This window comes from Marmota marmota, unplaced genomic scaffold (assembly GCF_001458135.2).
Source record: "Marmota marmota marmota unplaced genomic scaffold, marMar, whole genome shotgun sequence".
NCBI lineage: Eukaryota > Metazoa > Chordata > Mammalia > Rodentia > Sciuridae > Marmota > Marmota marmota.
Window position 1 is genome coordinate 2,437,845 of NW_025999862.1, and position 21,705 is coordinate 2,459,549.

Sequence of the window (21,705 nt, forward strand, 5' to 3'; positions counted from 1 at the left end):
TAATTTTAGGCAAGAAAGTCATCTCCCATTTCCACTTTAGTTTTAAAGCTCAAAAGCAGTGGAACTTGCTCCCTGGTTGTCATGTTCTGCAATGTTTGTTATGCCCAACTCTGCAATGCTACACGAATAGCTCAATGGCTATCTGCATGGTAAAGAGAAAAAAACTGGCTTCTAAATTGACTTTCCTGGGGAAGAGAATGAAAAGCAGAAAAATTACAGATAAACAGATATTATCAGGGAGATCAGAGTGACAAAAGCATTGCAAACATTTTGAACAAATGTTCAAATACCAAGGGCATTAACTAAGACAATAAGCAATGGTACTGGTTTCTTATACCAAGGGCATTAACTAAGACAACCTCATAAGAATGGGGAAAGGGTGGATGAGGGTGTTCCAGAATCTCCACTACCACATCTACTATTTGGATTTAGGTGTGATCAGATAAAACTTACCCAGCAAAACCTGCAGGGGGGAAAATAATTCACAAGAAGGTTACATGCAATTATGTTTCTAAGTGGGGAGGAGATAAGTTGGCAGGGTCAAAGCTTACACATTAGGAAGGGTGGAGGATTCACAAGCAGATCACTAAGAAACTTCTCTTCTGCATTCCCTGAGAATAGCCTCCTTCTTCCCCATGGTGATCTGGCTCCCTCAGTCACTACCACTGTCCCCTGACATCAGAAGTTCAACTCTAAGAGGAGAGGGACCCTATACTATTTATGCAGATATCCCCAGAGCCTAGTTCAGTGACTGGCAGGTAACAGGCACGCAAATGGTAGTTGCATGAGTGCTGTTCTACTTTCATTTAGTCTTTACTGAAAAGGATGGTCCTAAATGAAAGCAAGAAATTTCTGCTCTGGGAACTCCAGGTGACACAATTATGTTCTAGGTACTGAAGAAGGCATATGCCACACTGAGACATCTGTGGATCCTTACAATGACTAATTTTCTGAGGAGTTTTTATATAAGGTACAAATGCAAAAAAAAAAAAAAAATCAATATAAACAGTAATGGTTACCCAAAAATCCTATTTGGTTTCTTTTACCAACCAGGAAACAATCTATCACTCTCCATTTAAAAAAAAAATTAAAAACTGGAACTGAACCAAAAGTCAAGAAACTAGTCCAAACCCATCAGCCATGACTTCCACAGCTAGTGACACTCCACTATGCCTTTACCGAAGGAACAGTATACTCACTCTCTGGCTGGAAGATAAACTCGTACACCCAGACTATCAACAGGGTCCATGCGACACTCCATGCAATTAGCTGCCAGGGCTCATATTTGGTGCAATGCCCATTTACATAATTCTTGGCTTTTGTGGAGTATACTTCCAAAATCTCGAAGTAGGGCTCAAAGGCCTTCTAGAAATCCAAGAGAAAGAAAAAAAGAAAAAGAAACATTACATTCAAAGTCAGAAAAGAAGCCTGTTCTTATTTTGTTCCTCAGCTCTCATTTTTCAAGGGCAAGGCCATTCATGATGCAGCCCTACCTCAGCAATAATCTTATCATCCTCTACAGCCCTGAAAGCTTCTGCACCATTCATTCCAGTGTAACACTGCCACTTGTGAGCCCTGTGGACTTTGACACAATTTTTGATCTTCTGCTTATTTTGCAAAATAAGAGGGCTAAATTTGATCATCATATGAGTTCTAAAGCTTTTATACAACTGCCAATATTCTCTGTTCCCCCCACCCTTTTCTTGGACAGTACTGGGGATTAAATCCAGGTCAATCTCCAGCCCTATTAATTAAATTAGACAGACTCTCACTAAGTTGCCCAGGCTGGCCTAAAACTTGTGATTCCCAAGGCTTCTGAGTAGCTCAGATTATAGGTGTATGCCACCATTCTCAATAAAAATGTCATTTCTCTTCTTCTCTAACCCAACAGTCAGCAGACTGGTTCTGTAAAGGGCCAGACATAGCAAATCAATCATTCTGTTATAAATATTCTGCTGCTGCTGCAGTGCAAGCAGTCATAGATGGTATGTGAACAAACGAATGCGGCTGTGTTCCTACAGAATTTAATAATGCACACTAAAATCTCAACTTCATATTAATTTTCTCACATCAAAATCTTTTTCCTCCCAACAATTTAAAAAGTGTAAGAATCACTTAGTTCATGGCCTAGATTTAGCCTGTAGGCTACAGATTGCTAATCCCTGTTGTAAGGCTCTACTTGAGTTGTAAAATTCTACATCAGGTTCCATATTTTATCATCATTTGTATCCCTCACAATGTATCCCTGTCATAAACAAGAAGAAAACACTGTCATCTGTAAACTTACCAGAATATTTTTTGTGAGAATTCATCTCTCCCTTTAAATTCAAGTATTCACTCATGATAAGCTCCATATAGAACTGATCCCTACCTGCCTTGCAGTCTACTCATCTATTTCTTATCTCGCTGGCTACAAGGTTAGGGCCTTGAAGGAAGACTGGCTCTTTTCTTATTTACAACCCCCATAGTGCCCTGCAAAAATAAGTTCATCTGATAGCTTCTTATTCACTCACTTATTCAGCATTTTGAAGGCACAAAGCTGGAGAAGCTTTGGGTAAGCAGCATAGCTCCTGATCCTTACTGAGATTACAACCTAGCAGGAGAGGCATCTGTGTGTTGCTATATACCTGGTGCGTGCATACCTACACAGGCTCTCTCTCGCGTGCGCACACACACACACAACTAAAACTCTTCAGAGGAAAAGCCATAGAAGGACATAGGTAAGATCTAAGAGATCACTGAGGAAGCCCTACCTCACTCTACTTGAGATAATGAAAATCAGGATAAAACCTCAGCTAGTTACAAAGGTAAAAGAAAATTCTCTAGGCAGAAAAGTTAAAAAAAAAAAAGTCACACCAAAAGAGAAAAGAACAGCTGCAAAAGCATAAAAGAAACTGGGAATGGCAGAGGTTCCATGTGGTAAAAATAAAGCTAGAGGACGGTAGGGACCACATCTGTCTTACATCAGTACTCAAGCCCCAACACACAGCACAGTGCCCAGCACACAACTTGTACTGAATAAAACTTGGACAGTGTGGGCAGGGCCAAGTAAATTAATAAACTCATTAGTCAGAGTACTAAGGCCAGAAGAAAGACAGTAGGCCTATATTTAAAATGGACTTGGAGCTGGGCATGGTAGTGCACACCTGTAATCCCAGTAGCTCGGGAGGCTGAGGCAGGAGGATCATGAGTTCAAAGCCAGTCTCAGCAAAAGCAAGGCGCTAAGCAACTCAGTGAGACCCTGTCTCTAAATAAAATTCAAAATAGGGCTGGGGATGTGACTCAGTGATGGAATGCCCCTGAGTTCAATCCCCGGTCCAAAAAAAAAAAAAATGGGTTTGGGCAGGGGTTTCTATACTCAGATTAGATTAAGTGGATTTTAAGCCAAAGTTAATCAGAAGGGACAAAGAAGGCCATTTCATACTGTTTAAGGGAATTATACACCAACAAGACATGACAATCACAAATATTTATGCCCCAAACAATGGAGCATTTATGTACATCAAACAAACCCTTCTCAATTTCAAGAATCAAATAAACCACAACACAATAATCCTGGATGACTTTAACATGCCTTTGTCACTACTGGATAGATGCTCCAAACAAAAACTAAATAAAAAAGCTACAGAAGTAAAAAATACAATTGATAATTAAGACTAACAGACACATATAGAATATTTCATCCATCAATGACTGAATACACTTTGTTCTCAGCACATGGAATCTTCTCTAATATAGACCACATTATGTAAGCTATCGTATATGTTGGTATACAATAGTAATATTACCTTAATATATTTTTAGCATCTGTAGGGTTACTCTGATAGCTCCCTTTCTACTGATATTGATTTTTGTATTCTTGCTTTTTTCTTGATTAGACTTGATTGATTTTTATCAAATTTTACCTGCATTATTTCTTCTCTTTTTCATATATTTCTGCTCCTATCCATATGCACTGATCATGAAAGCTTAGAGAGGCCAGGTGCTTAACAGGTGCTTCTTGAAAACATTTACACCTGCCATCGACCAAATGTTTATGTTCCCCCAAAATTCCACCTTGAAACCTACTGCTCTAATGCTGGTGGTGTAAGAAGTGGAAGCTTTTGGGAAATGATTGGGTCAGGAAGGCAGAGGCTCTCATCATAGGAGCAGTGCTCTTATACAAGAGAGCCCAAAGAGCTACTTCATCCCTTTTACCAGGTGAAGACACAGAAAGAAGACAGTTTTTATGAAGCATCTGTATGAACTCACTTCTATGAGAGAGACCTTTTAGCCCCTCATCAGACCCCCAATCTGCTGTTGCTTTGATCTTATACATTCAAGCCCTCAGAACTATAAGAAATTATTTTTTGTTGTTTATAAGCCACTCAGTTTATGGCATTTTGTTATCACAGCCCAAATAGACTAGGACAATACCCTTAGTAATTAGAATGTGGTACAGACAATTACTGCAAGTACTGAGTTCCCTTGAGGGCCATCCATGGAAACAACCAAATCTGCAATGTCCACCCCCCACAGTTCTTGGTGGCCATCCCCTAGAGCCTACTATTGCTATCAATAACCTCAATCCTACAAAGCAGTGGCAGTACCATTCAGAATCTTGGAAAGACCACAGAGTCTGTCATCAAAGGTATAAGAGTGGGGATGTGGTTCAATGGTACAGCACTTGCCCAGCATGTGTAAATCCCTGGGTGTGATCCCCAGCATATCTCCTCCCCGCCCCCCACTGCCCCCCACCACACATGTAGGTAGTGTGCATAATAATGAATACAATGATGCAAAGATGAAAGAATAATCACTCAGATCAGCTTTTCTTTTGCAGATACTAACTTCTAATTTGCTCAGAAATTAGAGATTACCAGTGTCAAAAAATGACTGCAATCAATTCTTCCTAGCACAAAACTGAAAAATAACAGAGCCTATATTAGGGAGAAAGCAAAGAACAACAAATGCAATCTAATTTTTTAAATGTTTTTAAATTAAAATATGAAGACATGCCTCATTAACATTTATATAATTAAATTCAGAGAAAATATATTTTCTTGTTAATAGGTTTGATTCTTAAGATCAAATGATAATGGGAATCCCTGAATTCAAAAGGGATACTTTAAGAGGAGATAATCTCTAAATTCTCTAATTCTGAAGACAGCATGAGGTTGTAACTGGATGGGTCTTGACAACTTTTTGAGTAGGTGACTAGCTGGTCATAGAAATTACATCTCCTGGCATCATTCTAAGGTCCTTCTAGGTTACTACAAACAATCTAGATTCAGTCCCCAGTGGAGAAGCACCTCATAGCACTGAGAGCTCACTGAATTATTGGGCTCTGTGGGGTAACACATCCTATCTTGAAAAAAAGGACAAGGTAGTTCCTTTGGGCCTTGAAAACAGCACAAACCTCAGGTTGGATCCTGATGCAATACCCCAGCCCTTGGGAAGCATCAGATTTAGGAGCTGAAAGAGAGCATTAGAAATCAAGTTCAGTATTCCCACTTCACAGGCTGAGGCCCGAAGAGAAATGGGTGGCTGACCTTGCACAGACAGGCTCATGCTGGGTGAAACCTAGGAACCCAAGCCCCTTGACTCAGTATTCAGCACTCTTTCAACCCATAATTCAGTGTCCCTGGGCAGAGGATCCCTTAACACATTTCAGTCCAGTGACACCCCAAGAGTTTTCCTGTTATGATTCATATTCTGGGCAGAATCTATCCCGGATATATGGTGTAGCTAGGGGTTGGGGTTGTGGCTCAGCGGTTGAGCCTAGCATATGCAAAGACCTGGGTTCGATCCTCAGCACCACATAAAAATAAACAAATAAATATACAAAAAAAATTGTGTAGCTAGGTTACAACTACAGATTAACATTTAGGGGGAGCTGGCATGAGAACTTAATATAATATAATCACTATTTCTCATAACAGCAATTTCAGTGTTGATTTTTACACAGTACAAAACTACAGTTTGTACAGTCAAAAGCAAAATGCACACAAGCCAGCTTCCTTGGGCTCCTTAAATAACACGTACCTTTCAAATGTGCTTGACCCAATGCAGATTGCTGACCACCACAGAGACTTGGGGGCAGAGAGTCCCAAGAAAGTTTGTCACTTACTCAAGGAGACACTCAAAACAGTAAAGTCTAATGTTATTGATCTCTGCAGATTAACTATAAAACTTGGGCTCTGGGAAAGTTCCTTCCCTATTCACACCATGTTAGTCTTCTTTGAATATCTGATATGCTAAATACCTGAGATGCCTCAATTCAGGTTATTTCTGAGGAGCTAAACAGGGGCAAACTAATTAGCCTATTGGATTGTGGGTTAATCTGACCTAGAGGCAAAGCATTCAATCCCAGTGAGGGAGAATAAGTAAAAGATTTCAACACATGACCTCTCTTATGGTACTGGATGCTGATAAAAATGCAAATAAGAGGGAGTATATAGGGGCTGTGTTTGTGGCTCAATGGTAGAGCACTTGCCTAGCACAGGTGAGGCATGGGCTCGATCCTCGGCACCACGTTAAAAAAGAAGAACATGAGATAAAGGTATTGTATCATCTATAACTAAAAATATATTTTTTTAAAAAGAAAGTATATAGGTCTCATAACCCCTGCACCTCCTAAAACAGCATCTTTAACACAGCAGGAGCTCAACATTTGTTTGATTAAAATAATTACAATGGCGCACTAATTTTTGACAGCTTTGTTTTGTTAATATCCCAGGAAGTCTCTGCCTCCCCGTCTCCCACATCTCTCTTATTTAAGCTGTGTAGACAGTAGTAGTGGGTTGAATCTGAAGAGAAAGGCTGGTTATTTGTAACCACGCTGCATACATAGGCACTATTCTGACAAGCCACACCACAGGCTATCAGAGGTGATATGTACTTCATAGACAAGGGCACTGAGTCCAAAGGTCACACAGCTCAAAATGCCATAGAAAGGACTCAAACCTCCTGTTTCAAAAGTACATTATTTTTTCCACATTTTCCACTCTGCAGTTTTCCAGAAACAAACTATTTGTGGTACAAATCAGAAGACCAATAGGTTCAAAACTACCAATTCTCTAAGTCCATTCATCTAGTTTACTCCAAGAGCCAAATTAAGAGCCCACAGCTTCGCTACTCTCAAGAAAGCCAACACTGCCAGATGATGAGGTGTCCACAAAGGCTGGACTCTTCTGGGATGTGGGAAGCTACTGAATGGCCTTCTCAAACTACAAGCTTCATTCTGCCAGACTTTCACCACTCACACTATTCATCTGCTCCCAAAAGACTGAAAGAAAGAAAGTTAGAAAGTTCTTTGGAAAGTACTTTGGAAGAGTTGTCTTCAAAAATCACAAAATGAGCTGAGCATGGCAACACATGCCTGTAAGGATTTTAAGTCTGAGACCAGCCTAGACAACTCAGGGAGACCCTGTCTCAAGATAATTTTTTAAAAGTGTTAGGGATGTAGATCAGGGATACAGAACTTGCCTGGCATGCAAAAGGTGTTGGGTTCAATCACCAGTACCACAAAAAAAAAAAAAAAAAAAAAAAAAAAAGGTTAGATTCTGATATGTCTCTGACTCTAGTTTGAGCCCAGGGAAGGCATATTTTGTTATTAGTGCTTAAACCCAGGGGCACTCTATCACTGAGCCACATCCTCAGCCCTTTCAATCTTTATTTTAAGACTGGGTCTTGCTAATCTGCTTAGGGCCTAAGTTGCTGAGGATAGCCTCAAACGTGATCCTCCTGCCTCAGCCTCCAGAGTCTCTGGATTTAGAGGTGTACACTACCATAGGCTGGCCAGAATATAACTTCTTATTCAACACTTTCCTTAAACCAGGTGCATCAACATCATCCAAGGAGCTTAATGAACCTTCCAGAGGTTCTTTAAAAGTGCAGTATGGAGCCCAGAAATGTGTCTTTTGAAAAACCTCCCCCAGGTGTTTCTGACAGGCATCCCATGATTTAAAAATGTTCCCATCTCTTTCTTTTATAAAAGAATCATCCAACAGCTAACTTAACATAATACTTAGACACAATCATCAAAGTTAGTGACTACCCAGATCTCCAAGGGGGAAACAGATACCCACTAAGCTTTCTTGCCAACTGTCCAAGTAAGAGACTAGCCACATCAATCCACTAGATCAACTAATTATTCCTGGCTAATATTTATTCTTTGGTCAGACACTAATGAAAATCAAAATCTTCCACCCTGCAATCCTTTCACTTTCTTCACCTCTAATACAAATGCATGATTCAACATCCAGCAGTTCTTCCAGAAAGCAGAAATCTGAGCTTTAAAGCAAGAATGGGCTATTGAGGAAAGGAAAAACCTGTTTTCACCCACTGCCTTAGTCCTAAGATCAAATGGTCTAAGGACCAAACCTCAGTTTAGAGGGTGAAGTTAAAATATAAAATAAACCCAAAGAGTTAGTATATTTATCCTTACTGTACTTATGTTCTAAAAATACACAAACCAAAGGTAACTCAACATGGTTGTCTTTCTTGTTACATTCTGCAGAACTTCAAGTGCAAAGCAAACAGGTAAGAAAACACTATTGTCTTTAGAGCTTCAAAAGGCATTAGAGTTTATCAAGCAAAACAGATCACAAGCCCAAAGGGAAAACTCCCTTGGGTCATTAAAGAAGTGAGAACTGAGCAACAAAACTAAACATCATTCCAAGTAACCAGTAGTTACTGCAGATAAAGGAAAGGAAAATGTACGTACACACACACGTAATTTTTCTTTTTTTTTTTCCTTTTGAGACAGAGTCTTGTTATGTTGCCCAGGTTGGTTTCCAACTCCTGGGCTCAAGCAATCCGCCTGCCTCAGCCTCCCAAGTAACTGCAAGGGGCACCACCATGCTTGGTATGATTCAGAAATGTTTGGAGTGACTGAATCATCGCTTCTTAGGCAATCAACAGCAAAACCACATACTTCCCCTAAGATTCCACTATGTGAGTCAATATGTCAGTAACTGAGGAGTTCATCTTGAAAAGTTTAACAATCCACAGGTTCCCTTCCAGCCATACTTTGTCAGGGTCAGATATGCATACTCAGTACTATTCAACAAGCACTTCCAAAATTAACAGCTCTTCACTTAATACTGGAATAATCAGGAAAGCATCTTTCCATCTGAGATACAAAATAATCCTGGCTACAGAAAGGAGACAGAATACAATGTGCCCACGTCATCAGGAGGGCACTCAGAGAAAACCAATGTGACTAAGCTTATAAAACCTAATGAGCGAAACATTGCTTTAAGGTCATTTTATTTATTTACTTGTTATCAGGACAAAGAATGAAGTAAAGACATAGGATGATTATGTCAAGTTAAATTCTTAGAACCTCTCTTCTAAAATACATCATGTAGCTCAGTGGTACATGGTACTCTAAGGAACTTAAAAGAGGAGAGAAGAGTAAAATGCATAAAATTAAGTTCCATAAGCAGAAGATCATGCCAAGCAATACAGAGGAAAAGAGTGATTATGGGCTTTTTAGGTAAATACACTCTTGGCCTAAGGTAACTAGGTAAGACAAAGGGAAAAACTCATTCAAGCTTGCACATGATGTCTTATTAAATTTGCTATGAACTCTCAGAGTCTATTAAAATATATAGCTAAGTGACTTACTGTGCATATGCACAGAGGCTATCTTTCAAAGTACAAAAGAAGTGTATTGACTTCTGAAGACTAGAAAAGGGAATTTCTTGGATAGTAAGATCTATTGAAATAAGCCCATGTTCTTCACCCAGAACAGCCTTAATTTCTCTGAACACATCAACAGCTAGGGAAGAAGAGAGCTGAGTTTCTCCCTCCATTTACCTGTCTTACTAACAGGATTATCTACCTTTGTCATTAAGAAACACAGATTTTTCCAAATTTTTAACTATTTGTAAAAATACCATCCCTTTGAAAGTCATGCTGCTATCAGAGATGAGAAATACTAAACATCTGAACAACCTAAGTAAGTTGCTAAGGCTACTTCCCTAGAGATTTCTGAAATGCAAATTTGTTCTAAAGAATAAAACAGGTACCTATCTGCGGGTCTCCAACTGACCCTCAGCCTATATAAATTACCTTTGAAAAGTCTGCCTTCCAAGTCCAGTCTCCAAGGAGCCACTTTTAAAGACTGACAGCAATACAAATTACCTTTCATCTATAAACCAGTGAACTGTGCCAGGTCCTGTAAGGTTCAGCTGACTTCCCTCCCCACTGTGGAAACTAGTTCTGCCTCCATTTGCACATTCATTTCAATATTACTGGCCTTTGAACTAGTTAAAACATGTGCCTGATTTCCTCATTCTGAGTAAAATCTTCTTTTTAAAAATAAGACTTTTTGGACAATTTTAGGTTCACAGAAAAACTGATAGAAAGGTACAGAAAATCCTCATATAACCCCTGTGGCACTCATGTATAAATAAAAATAACATGTATAAATAATCTTTAAAATAAAATCCTCAACTTGTTCATTTTATATCTATATGCAGGTCATGATTTTACTTGATGAACATTATCTTTTAACAAAAGCTAGAGATCTTTATAATTCCTCCAATCTCAACCCCTCCCCAGAAATGATTAGAAACATAAAAGCTTGTATAAATAATTATAAAAGAGTTAAGGATATCCTGAAGGCCAGTCATTGGGGCCCATATTCCCTAATTAACAATGCATGGCCTTAGTATTATAAAAAGCCCTATTACAATTCAAATAAGCCCAAGATTCCTATGTCTTTGGTAGGTGAGAATTTTAGAAACACTATTGTATATAGCCACTATTTAAAATTCTCCAGGAAAAGCCCTACAGCCAAAATAAAAAGGAAAGCAGTTCTGACCCATACTAAACATGGATGAACCTTGAAAACACTGTAATAAATGAAAACAGTCAATCCCAAAAGATCATATCATGAGAAACTACATATATGAAATTCAATGAAACTTTTTTTAATATAAAATGTCCTGAACAAGCAAATCAGCAGACAGAAGTAGACTGGTAGTTTCCTAGAAGTAGAGGAAAATAAGGAAATGACTGCAGAATACAAGGTTTCTTTGGAAAGTGTTCTAAAATTGACTGTGGTGATGGCTGCACAAATCTCTGAATATACAAAACATTCACTGAGCTGTACACTTAAAAAGCACCATGACCCAGCAATGCTATCTGTGATCACTGGATGTTCTCTCAGCTAAGACTAGCTCCCTAAGATTCTTTGGATTCACGAGCTTTCTTTAAGAAAGAAAAGGTAGGGGGGACTCTTCTGAAAAGTTTCCAAATGAGCCAAAGACAGCAGAAACTGCAATTCCAGAATTGAGAGTACAATTCTGAACTCCAAATAAGATTGAACATAAGTTTCTAAGCAACTTAGACATTTGCAGAACAGGCTGGATGTGGTGGCACACGGCTGCAATGCCAGCAGCTTGGGAGGCTGAGACAGGAAGATGGCAAGTTCAAAGCCAGTCTCAGCAACTTAGCAAAGCCCTAAGCAACTTAGCAAGACCCCATCTCAAAATAAAAAATAAAAACAGGTTGGGCATCTGTTGGGTTCAATCCCTGGTACTGAAAAAGAGGAAAAACAAAAAAGGAGAAAAATAAATTTGTAGGACAATTATGTATAAAACTAGACAAAGAAAGTCATTACTGTCTAAAAGCATATTTTTAAGAACTTAGAAACATAATTACTGTTAAAATGATGAAACTTTGTAAAACCATTGTTTTTCTTTGGCAATTCCTGAGTACACACTACAGCAACTCCCTAGGACATGTGAGAAAGACAGTCACCTTAGAGTCCTCCCAGAACTGACTTCTTATCACTTCTATGACTCTGAAAGACATGTTGATGTGTTCTGCAGAAAGGCAGCTATGTGGCCCTAGAAAGTCACCACTGGTAATCAAAAGCTCCAACTTTAGCAATCACTAAGAAGCTGTGAGACTTTGTCACATTACTGAACTTCTATGTGACTGGAATTTGCTCATCTGCAAAAATAAAAAATTCACAGGGGAAAAAAAACCACTATCATCTACTCCTAGGGTTATTATAAATATTAAATGAGGTAAGAAAATGACTGCAGATAATAAATACTTAATAAATATTGATAAGCCTGAATTCTCTGATGGTAAACATTTTCCTTTCCTCTAAGCAATCAGCTAGGAGAAGCAACCTTTGCTGAGTTCAAGCAAAATAACAAAGAAGTCAGAGAGGCTCTCAACAGGTCAACTCCCACACCTCTGTTATATTTTCTTGCAGATGGTGGTAATAAAATGCATTTAGAGAGGAGCTGCGCCTCAGTTTAGTAAGAATTATGTTGAGTCAACAACCTACTAAATCAGTCAGAAGGCTGCAAGTGCCCTCTTACCTACCAAAAAAATAGAATTAAATCACTTACCCACTATGTTTGCAAATCATAAACTTGTATATTTTCAGTCATTCAAACAGAAGCTATTAACTGTTACATCATGATTCTTGGAAAATCATCTGAAGAAAATGCTTTTCAAAATGGACTGAGTGATACACCCCAAGTTTTCTTCCACCCTGAACAAACAAACTGACTCATACACACACACACACACACACACACACACACACACACACATTTTTAAAAATAAAAAAAATTAAAACTAGATAAGGAACAAGTCCTCCACAGCATTCTCATATCTGCCCTGGACTGCCTTCTCTTAAGAGTTAGAAAACTTGTTTTCTATTTGCCTCAAATGTCTCAAAGACTAGACACCATTAAGACTGGAATTCAGAAACTAAATCTATTCGATTTTAGAACCATCTGCCAAAATGCAGTTCAAAACAGTACATTTAAATACTTCAGAAGAAGCATCCAGATACCATGGGCTCCCCAATACTGAGCATAGAGTGTAAATAAACCACAAGAGCTACTTTAACTCTAAAATGTTCCAGAGGATTATGATTTTAGCCATGAAATTAACTATTAAAAATGGTTTTTTACAACTCTACATTTGACTTTTAACAGGACCTTTTAAATAATAAAAATCAAGGCTTTTTTGTTCCCATCAAATGTTATTAATATTTATAGATATTATAAATATTATAACATAGGCTCTACTCAAAAGGAAGGGCATCTCATATTTACAAAGTACCTATGCTGCTTCAGGAAGCGTTCTTGGTGCTGACTCTTCAAGTGTTCACTTGCAGATGACAGAAATTAACATTTGTTGCCCAAAGCTAAATCTAAAAGTTCTATATTAAGAAAACCCAATAGGTATGAAAAGCGGGACAACCACTTTGGAAACCTGTTTGGCATAATACACTGTGATACAGGAAGTGTACTTACGTATTTATGTTTTAGGGTTACAAAAGGCAATTCAAGAATGTAACAGTAACATTCATAATAACCAAAACACTAGAAACACAAATGTTCTTCAACTACAGAATGAATAAATTAATTGTGATACATTATACATTGTATAAACACACTGCATTGCTACATAAGAGCCTAGCTAGATCTCACAGACAAAATGTTGAAAAAAAAGATCAATCATAGCCCAGCACAATGGTGCATGCCTATAATCCCAGCTACTTAGGAGGCTGAGTCAGAAGGATCACAAGTTCAAGGCCAGCCTGTGCAATTTAGCAAGATCTTATCTCAAAACAAAAAATGAGAAGGGTTAGGAATTAGCTTGGTAATTTTAAAAAAGTGGTGGTTGTGGGGTGGGATGTAAGTTGATGGTAGAGCAACCCTGGGTTCAATTCTCAGTACCACAAATTAAATTTTTTTTAAATGTCATTCACAGAAGAGAATATACTGTATATTTCCATTTAAAGTTCAAAATCACCAAACCTAATCTACAGTGAGAAGAATGATTACCTTTGGTAGATATCAATTGGGAAGGAATGTGGGAAGCCCACTAGAGTGCTGAAAATTTTTAGACCTTCATCTGGACAGCAGTATAGTGCATCCATATGGAAATATTTACTGACCTATACAGTTAAGATTTGTGCCCTTCATTGTATTTTTTGTTTGTTTTTTAATTCAAATATGATTTACTCACTTCATGGGACAACAGGACACACAAATGACAATATGACAGAAGACTGGGCTAGGAGGACTATTCTGCATCTTCTGCCTATACAACAGGAAATTCATTCATTCATCAAATTTTACATATGCCTATTTCATGTCAAAAAAACTAATGTGGCTATATTAAGTTTTAAAAAGTTATTCGATTAAAAACTTGACTCACTAGGTAAGATGTAACAATCCAAAATCTGTACACATCTAGCACAAAATTTCAACATATACTACAACAAAATCTAATATAATCACAAGGAGAAACAGACGATTGTTAAAACACATGTTTTAAAGAGACACCCACAAAATAGGAAATCCAAACGGTTAACAGACATTTAAAAGGGCACTTGACCTCAACAGTAACCAGGAAATGTACATGAAAACCACATTAAGTCTTACCTGTTGTGCTCTGTATGTGTAATAAGAATTGTAATGCATTCCACTGTCATGTTATTTAAAAAAATAAAACCAATTAAAAAAGGAAAAAAAAAAAAAAAAAAGTCTTACCTGCCTACCAGACTGGCAAAAAAAAAAAAAAAAATCAAAAGACTTATAAATGTCAAATTCATCAAGGCTGTACAGAAATAAGAACTCCCACAAACTGTTGACAGTATGCATTGGCCTTTTTTAGAAAAGTGTGGCAGCATCTAGCAAATTCAAGGGTGTATGGGCTTTACAATCCAGCAATGTCACTCCTGGGTACAAATGAGGATAAATAAATTACAGTTTAGTCCTACAATGAAATGCCATATAGCAATGAAAATGAGTCCAACTAAGTGACATGTGACAATGTGGACAAATCTCAAATACTGAACAACAAAGAAAAAAAATACACATAAATCCATTTACTTCAAACTAAAAGAAACGAAACTTAATGACGCACACACAGGTGATAACACGGCTTTAAAAAAAATGGCAAGGAAATAATTATCCTAACAGGACAGTGGTTACCCCTAGAAGAAACGGAAGGAGATGTCTGTAACAGGGTGGGCACAAGAGGTTCAGGGTAAATGTTCTATTTCTTAACATGCATATTACACGATTGTTTTCTTTATTATTCTGTAAAATATAGATATGTGCTTTAAAGGCTCTTCTGCATGTATAATAAACTTCATATAAAAGCATCTATAATTTCAATGGAGAGTGAGCCCTTCTTCTTCCCTTTCCTCATCATGCTGAATGAAACATGAACCTCATTAAGTGGAACCCAGAGCAGCTACCCTCGACCAGAAGGGGATTCCACTACTGATGGTGGGATCACAAGACAGAGGTGGCCTGGAACCTCAAAGACCCAGAGGAATGGTCATATCAGGCAGGAGTGCCTACTCCTAATTTCTTTTACTTTAAAGAAATACATCCTTGTCTTTTAAAAACTCTACTAAGCTTTTTCTGTTATATATAGTCAAGCCTAATCCTTACACATGCAGTAATTTGGACAAATGAAAAACTTTCCCACAATGAAGTCATCCAACAGCACAAAGACTCCCCGAGAGCATCGTCAGCACTCACACCCACAGGGCAGTGTAGGAGGGATTGCTGTGCACCAAGGCAGCTGGACCACAGGGCTTTGAAAGGCCCTTCATGAAGGCAGTTAAGATGCTAAGGTTACCACTGGGACAAAGCAGCTCTGGGCGTGCCAAAGCCTGACAACACTTTGCCTCTGAATCTACTCTTCCATTGTGACCAGTGGGAATATTTCTTTTCCATAACAGTTACATCCTATCCATTTTTAAGATTCTGCTCAAGCATTAACTTGTACCTTTTAAAACTAATTTGACCTCAACTTCAGCATGCTGGTTACTCTCCCTTTCTCCTCCAGATCCTCCATTCAACTTTCTCCAACTCTGCTGTGCGTCTCACAAGGCTGCCCTCAGAATTAAATCAACCCAGGCTTCCTTCTCCTCCGGTTTCCAGCTGGGCTGGGTAGGGAATCAGAGGGTGGGAAAACATGATGCCCTTCCTCCTGGGCTACTGGTGACAGTGGCTGCAATCCTTCAGGCTAGCCCCTCCTTTAGCCAAACTCTGTCAAGTTTCCAGAAACTACTTTTTTCCCTGCCCTCTCAAGCCTAAGAATGGCAAAGGCTCCCCCAGCCCTGGGACGTCTGGCCATCCCCTATTGGTTTTCCTTAACCCTGACCAGCCTTCGTAAACAGTCTCTTAACCTCAATCACGCTGTGGGGGTGTGCGGAGAGAAGAGGTACATTCAACACACTACTTATGGCTTTCACTATTACATCTTTCCAGAAGATTCCTATCTCCCCTCACCCCACAGTATGGTTTTCCTTTCAGTAATTGGGTTCTCGATGTTTACACAAGTGGACTAATTCACTACAAATCAATTCTCTATAGAAAATTCTTAACCCCAGGATGGTTCTTAACTCTGCCACCTAGGTGTACAAACTGTATATAATATTAGATTGGGCAATGCCGAATTAAGAAGACAAATGTTACTAAAAATTCTTTACACACAGACTGCAAAGCTAAGCCAAATACTGGGATTTGGGGGTTTATCTATTTATAACTCCCCTTTTCTTTAGACCAAAGGCTGTAGAAGTTATCACAGTACCACTTCATTTATAAGATTGAAACAATACCAAATATTGTTCATCCTATAACGGCCACCCAAATGTCAATAAATTTTAAATGTCCTATCTACCAGTTCCAGTGAATTTTACCTTTCTTCTAATTTCATAAACAAACAAAAAATAGGCACAAATAATATAAATGAGCTTTTAATGTCAGTTTATTGCTTACATTCCATTTGAAATTCAGGGGGAAAAAAATCCTGAAAAAGGTTTCAGGGAGTTCAAAGATAAAACTCAAAGACATGTAAAGATTTGATTTTGAACCAAGAACCAAAACCCCAAACTGAGGGAGGTTTGCTGTTCTTGAAATCAAGAAGACTGCTGAAATACTGAGAAGAAAAGCATTTCTTAAGAATTCTGCTCTGCTGCAGTCCATGCTACACACTCTCCAAGGTCTATTCTAAAGCAGCAGGCCTTGATTCACAGTCACAACAACTGTAAGTAACAAGGGAACAGACCCACCAACTCTAAGAAAAGACTCATTTGCCAACCTACAGTAAAGCACAGACTACACTGACACCCAGTTATCTCTGTTAGGAAACTTCTGACTATGGTTTCTCAACCTCAGCATTACTGACATTCCTAGTTAGATCATTCTATTTGTGAACTGTGTACATTGTAGGATGTTTGGTTGCATTCTTCATTCCCACCTTCATTCCAGATGAAGGTCTCAGGTGTGCCAACCAAAAAGGTCTCCAAAGATTGCCAGATGTTCCTGGAGAGCAAACATGCTCCAGGTTGAGAACCACGGCCCTAGATAAACAATTACCACTCAAACCCCACGCAGTACTACCAGGCCACAAGTGCTAACCTTGATTTACCTGTGATACCAACTAATTTAATCATCATCTTTGAATGGGAAAAGAGAAAAGTGATCTACGGGGTACACCTGGCTTTATTAAGTACCTTTTCCTTTAAACTACAAGTATTTGGCAACTTGCAAAGTAACGCCGCCCACTGGCACTGAGAAGAATATGGATGAAAAGAAAGGCTGCTGAAGGAGACAGAGGAGGCTACCAAGTTGCCGGATCTGAATTCCCTTTGAAAGCATCACGACTCTCAGAAGAGGAACATACTTGTTTTATTTTCACTGGGACACAGGTGGAAAATATTAGCAGTCATTGACATGCACATATGAGCAAATGGGAAAAGGGAGGCAAACCACCCTCCTCAAATGAGTACAAAATTGAGAGGAGAAATGCACTGAGGAGTGACAGCCCAAGCTCCCTTGGATTCAGCTGTTACGGGTGAGTGTCAGATGATTTCAGGTGTTCTCTCAGCATCTGTCCACACAAGCGGTTTTCACCCCTATCAAACCCAATCTTTTTTAATAACAAATATTTTATAATGCCCCTTTACTATTCTGAAGTGAAATCCAAAGATTATAATATTGCATCTATAGAGATACAAACTTTAAATTTCAATATAATGACCTAACTACAATGTAGAATAAACAAGATTTTAATGTTTTTCTTTTTTTACTGGTGTATTATAATTATACATAATAGTGGAATTCATTATATCTTATTTGTGCACGCACATAACATAAAATAATCAATCTCACTCCCCAACACCTTCCCTCCTGCCTCCCTCAAACCACTTGCTCTGCTCTATTAATCTCCCTTCTATTATTATCATAGCTATTTTAATTAGTGCATTATAAGTATATATAATCATATGTGTGTGTATACACACGCATGCACACACACAGAGACATGAGATTCATTGCAGTATACTCACATAAGGACACAGTATAACTTGGTAGATTTCATTCCTCTGTACTTCCCCAGAATGCAGAATGGCTTATATCAATTGTGTTTTGTTGAATAAATCACTACTCTGAGTCTGGTATCTCCTTCCTCCCTCCTTCTCAATCCCTTCTTCTACATAGTGTTCCTAACAAGAAAATTTTATAATGAAACGTATTTTCAGACAAGACTATATTAGAAGACAAAGACTCCCTTCTCCCTCACCCCAACATTTCCAAAGTACTCCCTAGAGGGCAGAGCAATCCAATCTTTGTGTTCTACACTAACCCTCTCCTGTCAGTCCCAGTGGATAGTCAGCAAACTCAGTTCCATATCATGAACATACACCATTGGCACAAGGTAGATAAGAGGGAGGGATCTGAAGTCAGACCATCTGAGGTATGATCTGGCCCTCTACTTCACTGTTGTGATATCTGCTATAAGCATAGTTTTTCAACTATTAAAGAAGGATACCAGCATATTTTTCAAATGGTTTTTATGAAAATTGAGTAAATATGTAGAATATATATATTTTGCACTTAGTATATAATATATGCTCAATAAGAGTTAACTATAAGAGTGATGCTATTATTGCTGACTCCACCTTGTATTGGTTCCTGGCTTTTGCTCCTCTTATTCTGCTAGCAGAAAGGATGAGTGACTTGGGTATCCATTTAACAGAGACGTTCCAAAAAAGGATTCATATGCAATATAAGAAGCTGCATCATATAATTATATGATCAATATCATAATTAACAGTTTTTAATTGTGAGAGTCTATGAGATACTGCCCTGCACCAAGGTTATTTTTCATTCACTTGCATCCTTTCTTCCCAGTCAGAGGCCCAAGAACTTGTCCTATATATCACATAAACTATTTAGAGCATGCTGAACTTAGATCATGACAGTTTAGTGTCCTGTTGAAAACCCCAGTGCTGGTCATTGGTTCTTTACCATTTAGCCTATAGAACATTGCAATCAAGGAGGGGATGACAGCTTTTCCAGTACAAGCATTTCACACAACCTGTACATTATCTTCAGGAAATGATAACTATCAAGGGCCACTCACACCTACATAAATTAATCCTTACAGCAAAAAGCAAAGCAATACTGAACATTCTAGATTATTAGGTGAGGAAGTAAAAGATATGGCAACAGCTGAGAAATATTTCAAAAGAAAACTGACTCCAAAGTTAATACTCTAAATAAATGCAATCACTGCTTTGACTGCTAAAGTACACTCTTAAGCCCCAGAAGAAATAAGCACAACTCTGTATATGGAGAAATATCCTACTTAAATATAGATATCTATAATTTATGTAAACATGTCAATCTATAAGAGGAAAATCAAAAACTTTTGATTTAACAATTGATATAAGCCATTCTGCATGAACATTCCAAAACGCTAATAGTGATTATGTCTGGGTGATGAAATTATTGCAAGCAGGAGAGGACATGAGAGATTTGTCTCCTTCTCTTATTTACAGTTTACAATGTTTCTAACATAATGCTCTTATAATACAAGTTTTAAATTACATAAGGCTATTTATCATCTACTGAAAATCCATGACATTTGGGGCAAGAATATATTTTGAGAACTTATCATCAGGCTCTGTATATAAACCAAGTATTCCTTTGCTCTTACATTCAGGAAAAAACCACTTTAAACCAGGAGGGATCACAACTTAGTTTCCCTCTTCATTATCCCTCCTGAAGATCTTACAGGTTTACCACTACAGAAAGTCAGTGCTAATATAAGAACCATACAACTAGTTTTTGACAATTTCTCAATGACAACAACCAACTCTCTAGGTTAATGAGATAAAGAGAAACTTGTTATTTTTTTAAAAAAATTATACCTTTATTTTATTTATTCATTTTTATGTGGTGCTGAGGATTGAACCCAGTGCCTTGCATATAGTAGGCAAGCACTCTCCCATTGAACCATAACCACAGCCGTGGGAAACTTGTTCTTAAATCACTGATAGTGCACAAGGAGATACCAGACTCAGAGTAGTGATTTATTCAACAAAACACTAAACCCAGATAATTTTTCTGTACTGCTGTGGGCTCCCCACAACTTTCACGCTAAAGAGCCTATGCAGAATCATGGAATCATAAATATCCTAAGAATAGAATGTCATTGTGCATTTTGTAATGCTTTTCTTCCTGCTCAGTGAAAAAAAAAAAAAAAAACACATAAAGATTTCAGGAGGGGCTGGGGTTGTGGCTCAGTGGCAGAGAGCTTGCCTCGCACATGTGAGGCACTGGGTTCAATCCTCAGCACCACATTAAAAAAAAATGAATAAACAAAATAAAGATATTGCATCCATCTATAACTAAAAAAATATTTTAAAAAGATTTCAGGAAGCAAGAAAACAGCTTCCACAAAATCAGGCAACAACTTAAATCCAGACTAGTTAAAAAAAAATTCAACAAGCATTTATTAAGCACTTACTATATTCAGAGCCCTTTGATACTTGTTCACTCACCTCTAAACATATAAACCATGTTATCTGCCTTCCAAGGAATCAAAACTCTAGGAGACAAATACTGCTAAACTAATACATGAAAGAGCAGCATAAAATGAATAAATAGGAGTTTTTAAACTGCTCTGGTAGTATGAAAGAAAGAGATTAAAATCACCTGCAAGAATTTTCAAAAAGATTTAAGAATTTTAAAGGGACTGGGGATGCAGCACAGTGGTAAAGAACTTGCCTAGTGTGGGCAAGGTGCCGAGTTGATCTCCAGCACAGAGGCGGGGATTCTAAGGTCTCTGTGTGCTGTATCAATATATTTCAGTCAATCATTTATTCATCCTGATCATGACTCTCCCCCAAAAGATGGCAACAACGCTCAGCTACCAAAAGAAAACATCAGGGGTAAAATCCCCACACTCCGATCCTTCAGACTAAAAATAAAAATTCCGGAACAAGAACCGTCTAAGGAGGAGGACATCGAGGAAAGACTCACCAACATCAGAAGGTCGGTATTAGGCATCTTCCTCTTCCGACGTCCTCTCGGCGCCCCCCTTTTGCAGCTTCTGAAAAAGGGAAACAGGTTTGTTTACTTCTAAAGCTTGAGACGGCCCCGATGGTCCACCCAGATTCACCAAAGCAGCCAAGACAGAATATTCTCCCTTTCTGGACTGCTTCGATTTCACTCCCTGATATCACACTCCACCCCAAACCAGAAAATCAGAATCCTGCTGCAACTTGCTTTCCTCCCACAGCAGGCGACACGGACCCAGATCCAGCCTCCCACAAAGCAGTGCACACGGGCAGACACCAGGGGAGACGCCCCGCCCACCCTCGTCAGGGGTCGCCGAGTCCCAGGCCCCCAAGCCCCTAACCCGGGC

The 21,705-nt window shown here is 38.5% G+C and overlaps 1 protein-coding gene across 3 annotated transcripts in view; it reads right to left on the reverse strand.

Moving 5' to 3' along the window:
• Positions 1-21,705, reverse strand: part of Sgpl1 (sphingosine-1-phosphate lyase 1) — a 52,200-nt gene that overhangs the window by 30,262 nt on the left and 233 nt on the right. For 2 of the 3 annotated variants that reach the window (XM_015500530.2, XM_015500529.2), the window contains exons 2-3: positions 21,321-21,390; positions 1,200-1,365 (exon numbers count right to left, since the gene is read on the reverse strand). In XM_015500530.2, the coding sequence (XP_015356016.1) occupies positions 1,200-1,365; positions 21,321-21,347 (193 nt within the window). In that variant the 5' untranslated portion in view covers positions 21,348-21,390. Of the gene's footprint in view, positions 1-1,199; positions 1,366-18,340; positions 18,469-21,320; positions 21,391-21,705 lie in introns of those variants that run through there. The other variant, XM_048809408.1, reaches the window with a different exon arrangement.